This window comes from Drosophila persimilis, unplaced genomic scaffold (assembly GCF_003286085.1).
Source record: "Drosophila persimilis strain 14011-0111.01,24,50 unplaced genomic scaffold, DperRS2 tig00000000-arrow-pilon, whole genome shotgun sequence".
Classification (NCBI taxonomy): Eukaryota; Metazoa; Arthropoda; class Insecta; order Diptera; family Drosophilidae; genus Drosophila; species Drosophila persimilis.
Window position 1 is genome coordinate 16,454,643 of NW_020825288.1, and position 10,746 is coordinate 16,465,388.

General features: G+C 47.9%; 1 protein-coding gene across 1 annotated transcript; it reads left to right on the forward strand.

Moving 5' to 3' along the window:
* Nucleotides 1-6,593: 6,593 nt before the first annotated feature.
* On the forward strand, nt 6,594-10,746 carry LOC6588499 (homeobox protein Hmx). Its single transcript, XM_002013913.2, has 3 exons — nt 6,594-7,490; nt 7,620-7,689; nt 10,276-10,746. The coding sequence occupies exons 1-3, from the start codon at nt 6,594-6,596 to the stop codon at nt 10,713-10,715; spliced, it is 1,407 nt and encodes a 468-aa protein (XP_002013949.1). The 3' UTR covers nt 10,716-10,746.

Sequence of the window (10,746 nt, forward strand, 5' to 3'; positions counted from 1 at the left end):
CACGGGAATCGGTGCTTCCACATATGGGCTCGCAAAAAAGAGGAGAACAAAAACCAGATGAAAAAACCTTTCCTCGCTTCCTGCCTACCTCTCCCGACTTTGGCTCTGAGCCGATCTTCATCGCCGGGCAGCATCGCAAATGCAACGTCATCTCGAGAGAGGCGCACGGCAATCAAGCAATGTGGTCCCCACTGCTGGCCCTCAGCCCGCTCTCCCCTTAATGCTCTTCGGGGCGTCGTGGACCACCAAACGAGCGAATGCACCTCAAAGGTGTTTGAAATGTGCTTTTTAACTGCAATGTAGTTGATTTGATATTCATACGTGCGCCGGCCCTTTCCGAGGCCCTCCCTTCGCTCTTTGCTGTAATTGTGGAGGTCTCTTAGGGCTTTTTAGCAACAATGGCAGCAATGCAAAACGGACAATGGCCAAGGAATACTCTTACCGGTAGAAGTAAAAGATATTCCGATTAGAAATCAATCTTCAGTTGTTAAATGGGATTTCAGAGACATAGTCACATCCCAGCTGAAGACTGTTCCAACTCCTTCAGGAAGGGTATATACCCTACGAAAGTATGGCTTCAGCTTCAATGGCCAGCCGCGGTCATATAATTACTTCTTTTTTGCATGCAAATGTTCATTACATTGGAGTTGCTGAAGAAAGAACATAATTTCCTCTTCTCAGAGAAGTGAGTCAGTGGCCAGTGGTGAAGTGGTAGTGGTCCCGATGCCGCGCGAGAGAGCTACTGTAATTTCCACTCGCATTAATTATGTTAAACACAAGTCTCAATATTTAAACAAGCGAGCCCCCGAAAAAAGTGCAGTCCAAATGAACCACTGAACCGTTTGTTTGAGCACGGCCAACGCAAGAGTCAAAGACAAAGGGGCCGCCGCCACCTTGGACCATCCACCATCCACCGTCCACCAGACAGCAGCTTCAGCTTTAGAGGCAGCAGCAGCAGCAGCAGCAGCATCGACAGCCTCATCAAAGCCGCCGCAGCTGGGGCAGCGTTGTAATTATCACACGTCGGTCAAAATCAACGCCGGCCACGCGCACTCTCGTCCAACTCTATTAACTCAATTAAGAAGCCAACGCACAAATATTTGTGTGCGGCATTCAGTCGAAAAAGTATCCAAACAGTTCTCTATCCCATGTAAATACGAGAGTGCCGCAGGCTCTTCGGGGAGTCCGGGGAGCGGAACGTGTGGTGGAGCATGGGGCCCATGTTGACACAGCGGCAGAGAGTGCGCATACGCCGTGTGGCACGTCCCTCACGTGTGGTGACTCGACACAACACTGAAAGAACTAAAGAGTTTTCTGAGAGATTCTTAGACCATTAGTTGCCTAGGAAATGCTATCAGAAGGTGGTATAGAAGGGGTTTCCAAGGGTATCCCAGTGACACGTAATATTTCATTCGATGGATTGAAAAAATTCAAATCTAAAAACATTGAGAAAACGTTGCGATCAAAGCCTGCAGCATCCTGCAGTTACTAGTACTAGTTTCCATTCTAAAATATATAAATAATCATTTTCCTCAGTGTATGGCTGTCGGCCCGGATGGAACTGCTCTGCTGCGGTTCGCTTGGCCCACTCACCACGGCAAGAAAACCGAAAAAAAAAACCCAAAAACTGTAGACAACGAAAAGCACAAGACCCGAAAATAGAAACGAAGATGAAAAAGTTAAACATTTCAATTTGAGCATCGCTTTAATTAGCATGCGCTTGTTCATTGTTTTCCGTTTTTGTGCTTTCCATCGAGCGTTTGATTTGTTGTCTCGCTGTTAGTTGTTGGCTTTTAGCTTTTAGGTTTTAGCCGGCTTGATTAGCGTGCCCCGCAGCCGCAGAGGCCTTACCTTGCCTTTGCACGCTTGGCCCGAAAGCAGGCCGAGAGCCCTGGTCTTTGACTGTGCGACACCCATCGACTCCGTGCGACCCGACTCTCTGGTCGGCAGCGCTCTCTTTGTGGGTGGCCCCTAAACGGCTTAGTTCGCTTTGCTACTTTTTCCTCTGGGCCACCTTTTGTTCGTCCGGGGGCTTTCTTGGCCATGCTGATGATTACTGTGAAATTGGCAATGTTTAATGGTCGCCCCAGCACAAGTGTCTTTTGTGTCTTTGGCCCTAACTACTTTCCTCTTTGATGAGTTTTCTTTTCTGAATTTTTTTCCATTTTTCGACACAAAACGCTTATATCGTAGGACTTTCTCTTTGATTCTCTGGCCAGGGATACAAATGTATCTGCAGACAATGGACTGAACACCGAACTAATGACTAAAACTTGGTTAATCTTGATTTAAGCTATATTGTCAAACATTTGCTGAATTGGTTACGGAAATACCAGTTGATTCAGTTGATGGGGTTATATTTACATGTATAAAATAACATGCCATCATTTTTTTCAATTACTTCAAGATCTGCTTCCATTTAAGTTCTTTGTAAAATCAGAAATTAGTTCCAATATCCCAGTCCAAGTGATATTTTCCTAATTCCTTTGCAAGCAAACTTCAATCAAACTATGATATCTCCTCGTACATTCCACCCATTTTGGGTCAAACGAACACACCCAAAATAAGCGGGGAAACGAAAAGGCGTGTCAGTCCATAATTATCGTCTGGCTATCGGTAGTAATACAATTTTCGATATGCTACCAAGCGGCAGGCAATCCATTCCAATCTGCGCCACAAGCTTCTATCTGCCTTGCCGCACAACATCAAGTGGAAGTGACGGGCATGTGTCAATGCTGCGTGGGTCGGTCGCCAGCTGTAAATGTGAACCGAAAGCGACTCCATCCGTGGCATATGCAAATTGCTTGCGGCTGGAAAATCACAGCAGCCAGAAAATGCACAAACAGATACATATGTAGGTATATATGGAAGCTGTGACTACGGGTCGGGGCTGCTGTTGAAAGCTTGCTAATTGACAATTATAGTCAAGTTATTGTTGTTGCCGGGAAGTTTTATGACACCGGTTGCACTGCCTAAGGGAATAGTTTAAAAGACTTGGGCGTTTGCTAGGGATGGTGGCATAAGACGATGAAGGTAACCCATCGACGAAAATCGTGTCAAAATATTCTCACCATAAACCAAACTGTTGGAGAGGTAGTGAAGGAATTTTGAACAATATCTCCCATCCCATATGGATGTATGTAGTTTAAAGATGTATTTTTCCATTTTTCGATATAATTTCCGTACATTTCTAAAGATATCAATAGTTTATTCGGAAGTATTTAAGGAAGCTGTGAAACAGTCGATTCATAGAGTGCTCTATATTATTATGGTTGCTTAAACTTCTTCAAAAATTCTTTAAAACTTCTTAAATGATTTAAAACTATCGGTAACAATCGTATTATGCATCTCACACATCTCTAGTGCACAACAAATCGAAATGTGGGCGGGATCGTGGCTTCCCGAGTCGCTTAGCCCGCTTAGCCGGCGCTTAATACAAACTCAAGATAAAATGGCTTTGGAGCGATTATTTAGGCGGTATCTGACGATAGGAGCGACCATCTAAATTACAGAAAATTTAGTATTTCCGGGAGTATCAGCTGCACCGCCGCTGTTGTCCGGCAGCTGCGCCGATAAATCAATGAAATCGTCGTCGCCCGGCATTTGAATATTAATGAACCCTTTCCTTGCACTTTCACCGATGAAAGAGGGTCCCCAGTTTATCAGCGTGTGAATGAAGCCACACACACAGCATAGGGACCGAGGCCGAGGCGAGCCCCTGGGGCTGAGGGGGCACAGGTGTAAATTGACTTTCCCTTTGAAGGATTCTTCGACTCAAGGACCTGGTCGACGGGGCATAATTAACACCGCGGCTTTTCCCACGCAGCATGCGTGTGTATCTAATAGATACACTAATAGCCGCCGAGAACAAAGAGCGAGATATACAGAAGAAATTAGAATTATAAAAAATACAGAAGCGCTAAACTGGGAATGAAACGCGCCGCTCTATTCCGCTGCACTGCGGCGAAACTCAATCACAAACCGAATGCTCAAATATTTGTGTGATTAGTCCTTATCAATAGCCAGGTAGCTGCCCGCTGCCGGGGATCCGGCAGTTTGGGACACGGAACAGCACCCGGGTCGGTCCGGTGCGCTCCGATCCGATCCCAGCCGAGCCATGGACCCACTGTGGCTAAAGTCGAGCGCTGAGCCTGCGGTGGTCGCCGCCGTCGATTCCTTTCTCGTTTAGCATCCTGCTGCGACGGCAATTGGCTTCGATTTTAGTTTTCTTTTTTCGTTAATAGACGTTTGCCCTTTGTCTTCAGACGCCTTGACGCCTTTTGTGCTGCCGTCTCTGCCCCCGCCCCTGCTGCTGCTGCTGTTGCTGCTTCTGCTGGGGCCTTTGTTCTCGGCTGATTGTTGCAACAAATCACATTTGTTTCAATTAAAAGGATTTGGAGATGTTTGTTGGGCCTGTACGTGTCAGCATTTCAAGTTGGCTAAAATGTGTGGACAATTGCAAATTGGCTTAAACTCAACTGCTGCACGATGTCCTGCGAAACGAATCAGAGCAGTAACTACTAGAAAACAAAAAGGATGTTTAAATTTGGTTGAATCTTCGAGTAGCTCTTCAGACAATACTTTTTTTTATTTTGGATTATAAAAAGTGCATAAATGGAAGAAAAATCTATAAATAATTTTTAAATAGGTACTAAGGGTGTGTGTTAAGGTTATGTGTGTTTAAACGTGGTATTCTTGATCATCTTCTTCTTTGGCTGATAAAATCAATGAAAAATTGTGAGAATAGTAGGTGTCGTCAGAAACACGAGATAGTTCTATAATATTTGACCAAAAATTGCACGTTTACTCCTCCTAATATAATAAATAATGGTGACAAGGATAAGGATAAACAAGCTGGCCATATAAAACATTTAGAAAATAGCCTTTACAATTTCTGCAGCTTTAAATAAATTATAATTATTAACAAGGGAATCTTGCATGTAGAAAAAAATATTTGTACATTGTACATCTATGTTCCAACTCTATGCACTGAAAATATTTATTTATTTATTTACATATTTACCAAATTGTAGACCAAAATGAGTCATACGGTACAATTAATGGTTATAGCCAGAGCCACAAGCCTTTAAGGCCATGTACACACATATATTAATAACTATATTTCCCGAGAGACGAGGGTCTCTCAATTCACCTTTGAATGGATAAACTTTCGCATTGGAATGTACAAATTTAAAAAGGTAACAGCACGAAAAGCCGTCGGCTCTGAAGTAATACAATTTCTTTCCCTGATACAATTTCCACCAATAATACAACTATTATAATTTCATTATCGCACTAACTGAAAACAAAATAGAAGCAATTTGTATCAATTAAGTAAGGCTGCATTTAACCAATATCCACAGTAGCTCCATCCATATCCATCCACCCGAGACCGACTGGCTTCGCTGTCCGACTCGGACCCAAATTAATTTCCAAATGTCTTCGAATTTATGCACATTTTTTATTACTTTCCCTACTCACGATATTGTTTCTCTTTTTCGGTGGTTTTGTCTTTCTACCAAAATTAATGGTTCGCTTTTCTTGCAGCAAATTAATTGCAAACGCTTGACAATTAAACGCGGGCTGCCTCTAGGGGCACGGCACGGTTCTGTTGCGGGTCTGGGTGCGGGTCATCGTCATTATGCTTAAGCGGGGGGTTGTGGGAATGATGAAGTTGGGGCAGGGGAGCTCTCTGCCTCTGCCACGGACTCAGTCGCTGGGCCTTGGAGTTGATTGTGAAAACTTTGCAGCGACTAAAATACTAAATACAGTCTCGTTACAAGCTGAGGAGCGTCGCTATTGCCGTCTCGCTTGCACGCCAGCCGCATGATGAACGCCATAATTACCGTTACGTATACGCCACCATTGCTATTTTTTGTTGCTGTAGCCGATTGGTGGTGAACAGGCCGGCCAGAGGGAGATAGCGAATCATTCTACCCGACTCTGTCTAACCCACGAGCGAGGCGGTAAACTGGTTCTCTCCCAGAGACAGAAAGACAGAGAAGGAGAGAGAGAGAAACGACGTCGACGCTGCCGCTTGTTGTGCAGTTATGATTTGATTGCCGAGCCGGGCTGGGTTGTTTAACCACCGACAAACGAGACACGAAACGAAGCGACGAGGAGACGAGAGAGCCAGAGATGTTAAGCAGACTCTGAGTAACAGAGAGGGACAGACACACACAGCGAGAGAGACAGAGACACAGAGAGAGAGAGCGCGTGTTAGTGCGGAGCGGAGCGGAGAGCGACGCGACGGCGGGCAGCAAAAGAACTGAAGAAATATCGACGTGTCTAGTTAGCGAACCAATCTTCAAATCTATTTCGAACGTCGAGTTGAGAGGTCCTCCTATTGGATCAGCGTCGTCGTCGTTCCCTCGTTAATCGTCTATCGCTTACCGCCTGACACTCAGAGACTTGAGAGATACAGATACGGCCGTGTTCGTCAGATGAGTACACGAATTTATTAAGAAACCAACCGCAAAGTGAAGCAATCGAATCAGTGCAACGTCGCTTCTGGCACCTGCAAGAAGGAGACACAGTTTAGTGCTTTGAGCGATACCAAAGTGACAAGTAATACCCGCCAGACCGAAGCTTAAATGCTCTGTCCTCCAACCATGCGTCCGGCCAGCCCCGCCGAATCGGAGATCTCCGTCGGAGGAGCTCCCAGCCCGCTGCCCACGCAGCTCCAGCACCAGCACCAGCCTCATCCGCATGCCCACCAGCTGCACCATCCGCGTGCCAGCACCATCGACTTGCTCCAGCAGCAGCAGTTCCTGATGCAGCATCATGCGGCCGCCGCAGCCGCTGCTGCCGCCGGACTCACCCGCGGGGCCGTCGGCAGTCTGCCGGAGGACTACTTTCAGCCGCTGAAGCGCTTGCGCATGTCCTCCTCCTCGTCGGAGCCGCGGGAACACACGCCCAGTCCACCAGCCCTGGCTCCGGCACCCACCGCCGCCGAGTCCCAGCCACAGACAACCACCAAGGCGGCCATTGAGGGCGTCAAGAGCTTTTCCATTGCCGACATTTTGGGGCACTCGCAAAAACAGCGCTCGGACTCGGTGTCGCCACCGCCGGCTGCCACACTGCTGGCCCCACCCGCCAATAGGGCGTCCGCTGGTCTGCTCCAGCCCCGCACCGAGCCCTTGGAGGCACATCACGCGGCGGCCGCCATGCTCCTGCCCGGAGGCCAGATTGTCCGCCCCTGGGATCACCTGCTTGGCCCCATGCCCGTGCGCCCCTTCATCCCCTCAGCCCTGCTCCACTACGAGCAGCGCCTGGCCCTGGACTACCACCGACAGCTGCAGGAGCACTTCAACGCCCAGGCCCAGCTGCTGCGCCACATGGGCATGGACATCATTCCCTCGGAGAGCGGCTCGGACCGCTCCAGCTCCGCGGCCAGCGATTGCTGTTCTCCGGAGATTTCCCGGGACTCGGCCGCTGCCGCCGCCGCCGCTGCTGCCCGCCACAGCCACAGCCCGCAGTCGTCAGCCCAGGTGGCGACTGAACGAGAGCGACACCACTCGGCCGGATCGGCGAGTGCCTCCAGTCCGTCCCAGAGCAGCGGTGGACCCAGTGCGTCCAGTGGAGGAAACGCGGCCGCAGCCGCTGCTGCCGCTGCCAAGGCCAAGGCCAATGGCACGCCCCTGGACGCTCTGTTCCAGATGACCACCAAGGATTTCGACGAATCTCAAGGTAGGTTTCTCTCCCAAAACCATCTCTCATCCACATCTGTCTGTCTGTCCGCTGCGATTGACAAATTTCTCAATTTGCGAAATGAATTTATGCGATTCTTAATTAGAATAAAAGCCTTCAATTAGTTCTCGAATGGAAATATCGCAATTCCAGAGGCTGAAGCTGGATGTGTACATATTTAGCTTATTACTGGATGATGTTTGCCATTTATCAAGCAGCAAATTCGTGTTCGTATTCCGTTTAATTGAAATAAACGGCCAACAGATCAGTTCAGATCGCCTTTCCCCCTCCCGCTCCACGAGCTTCTCCAGTCAATCGATCAGAGTGGGGTCTTTTGATATGTAAATTCCCTAACCGATTCGATTTTTGGGCTTTTAATTAATTGGCAGCATGCGCCACAGACAGAAACAAATTGCTGGGGGAAAATGGAACACGTCAAAGATATAGATTATTTCAGTGAAAGAACTTTCTGGCACAATCGAACATACATATTTACTGCCTGTGCTGTGGAAACGCAGCAGATTAAGTCACAGTTCAAGTTTGACACTCATCCGAGTGCATTTAGTGGGCGTTTTAGTACTGTCTCCATCCCCTGTGCACCCTCTGGCGAGGCAGTGATTTCATGGCAATTACTGTTTAATAGTTCCAACAGTTCGCATTAGACTTCGTAAGTAAATTTGTGTATTCGTGTCGATTCTGCAGCGATTAGCAACAACTTTCCCGGAGGAGGGGGGTGGCCCAAGTAAGCCCGTGTGCATTACCTAATCGAGTCTTGCCGGGTTCGAGTATTTTGTTGCTATTCCTCATCGAACAATTAACATGCCGTTTCCATTTGTTGCTACTCAAAACTAATGGCCGACAAACTCTGGCCCCAGCTGGAGCCTCGGTCGTAAACATGTTTTAAAATACAAAAAGAGCGATTAGCGGAGACACCCGGCTGTTGTATAAGGCAGTGCTTAAGTGGACAATATACAAATATTACTGTTTATCAAATATTGTATATTGTATAACTCAAAGACGAAATATTTACGATCAACGAAGCAGCAACGATATGCAGCTTTGCGTCGTCGTTAGTCAGTCAGCACCGCAGAAAGAGGAGGAGGAGGAGGAGGAGGAGGTTGTCCGGGTCTAATCGAGGGGCAGATGCGCTGCAGTTGCAGCGGAAATCCCATAAATATGGGCAGTGCACATTAATATCTTTGGCACTCTCTAAAGATGGTTCCTCCAGCTTCTCTCTGAATCAAAATGTAATGACCCTTGACCTGACCAGACAACTTGTCGCCCTGGGTCTAACCTTAGCCCAACTGGAATTCCCAGTACTAGCGCCCAATGAATCCATAAAATCCCAGAGGCCAACTGTTGCCGTAGGTTCCAGGGAAACCGATCGGATTTCCAGCCCGAACATATTGGGCACGGAACCCTGACAAATGTGACCAAAACAAACCTCCCCTTAACTAAGGGAACGATTTACGAGTGAGCCCTGTAAGTGGACACCTGAGAGGGACAGGATACCCAAGTGGCCTGCTCATTTCTCTTTCTCTTTCGACTTTGACTTCGGCTTTTCCCTAGCTGCAAAGATAAGTCATGGAAATTACTTAATGAGTCTCTGATAAAAAATAAATACAGGGAAAAAGAAAGAAAGAGAAAGATCCAGAGAGAGTGCGGAGTGGAGAGTGGAGGAGAGAGGCCTGCAGGCAGTCAAGTGCCTAATGGGTTTTGGGTTACAAAACGCGCTCAAGATAACGAATGGCCAAATTATGTATGCGTTTGCATTTCGAATAGCCAGACACTCATACCGTGTATTCATGTGGTATTCATTCGAGTCTGGCTGGCGCTGGCGCTGGCGCTGGCGGGCATTTAATTAGTTTTTAATGTTGATCTAGTTTGTTTGACAAGCAATCGGAATGGGTGTGAAACTATCGGATGTCGAACCGGTTGGCCAATATTCAATAAATAAATATTTATGCTGATGATCGCCTCGTGCGATGTCGATGCGGGGCTTTGATTGGGGCCGCTCCTGGAGACTTTGTCTCTGTACCAGGAAATGTTATGCAAGCCTCGATCAGATAAGGCAGTGCACTATAAGTACAGGCCAGTGGCTCATTAATCAAGCCCGGCTAGTGGTACTGTACCACTTAAAACTGATTTGTAGGTGTCAATTATTATTATAAATCACACGGCAAACGAGACAAATGAGCGCTCCAAAGATTGCATAAGACCGGGGAGTCATTAGATCCGCTCACTCAATGAACGCCCACAACTCGCGCAATCAATCAACTCGAAATTATACACTCCGGCCACTGGCAACCGGGAACTGGGCAGCTCGGAGAGGTGTCTGGGAAAGCGCAATCGGAATCGGAATAGGAATGGGAATGGCAATTGCAATTCCAATCGCATTATTAAAATGTATCAATCGTTTGGCATTTAAATTAACGCTGCCCCTTCCGTCGCGTCCCGTCCCGTCCGGCAATTAAACTCAAGGCAAAAGCCGCTTGTTAGCAAGAGCAACCGGTTTGGCAAATGCCAACCGTTCAGTCTTAGCCACAACCAACTCTAACCATCTTTCTCTCTCTTTGTCAATTGCAGACAAGTCCCATTTGGACATATTCTCGAACAGGCCGCAGCCGAAGAAGAAACGCAAGTCCCGCACCGCCTTCACCAACCACCAGATCTTCGAGCTGGAGAAGCGCTTCCTCTACCAGAAGTATCTGTCGCCCGCCGACCGGGATGAGATCGCCGCCTCGCTGGGACTGTCCAATGCCCAGGTGATCACCTGGTTCCAGAACCGGCGCGCCAAGCAGAAGCGCGACATCGAGGAGCTGAAAAAGGACTTTGACAGCGTAAAGGTCTTCTCCGCACACAAGTCCTTCCTGGAGAACGTCAACGATCTGAGCATCCTCAAGAAGAAGCCCATGCATGAGGCGGATATGGTTGGACTGGCGGCTGCTGCCGCCGCCGCGGGAATGGTGACGGTTCAAGTGCCCGGATCGGCTGCCTCGTCGCTGGGCGGTGCACCACCCAAATGAAGGCGCGGCCTGGTGCGCATAGAACCGCATA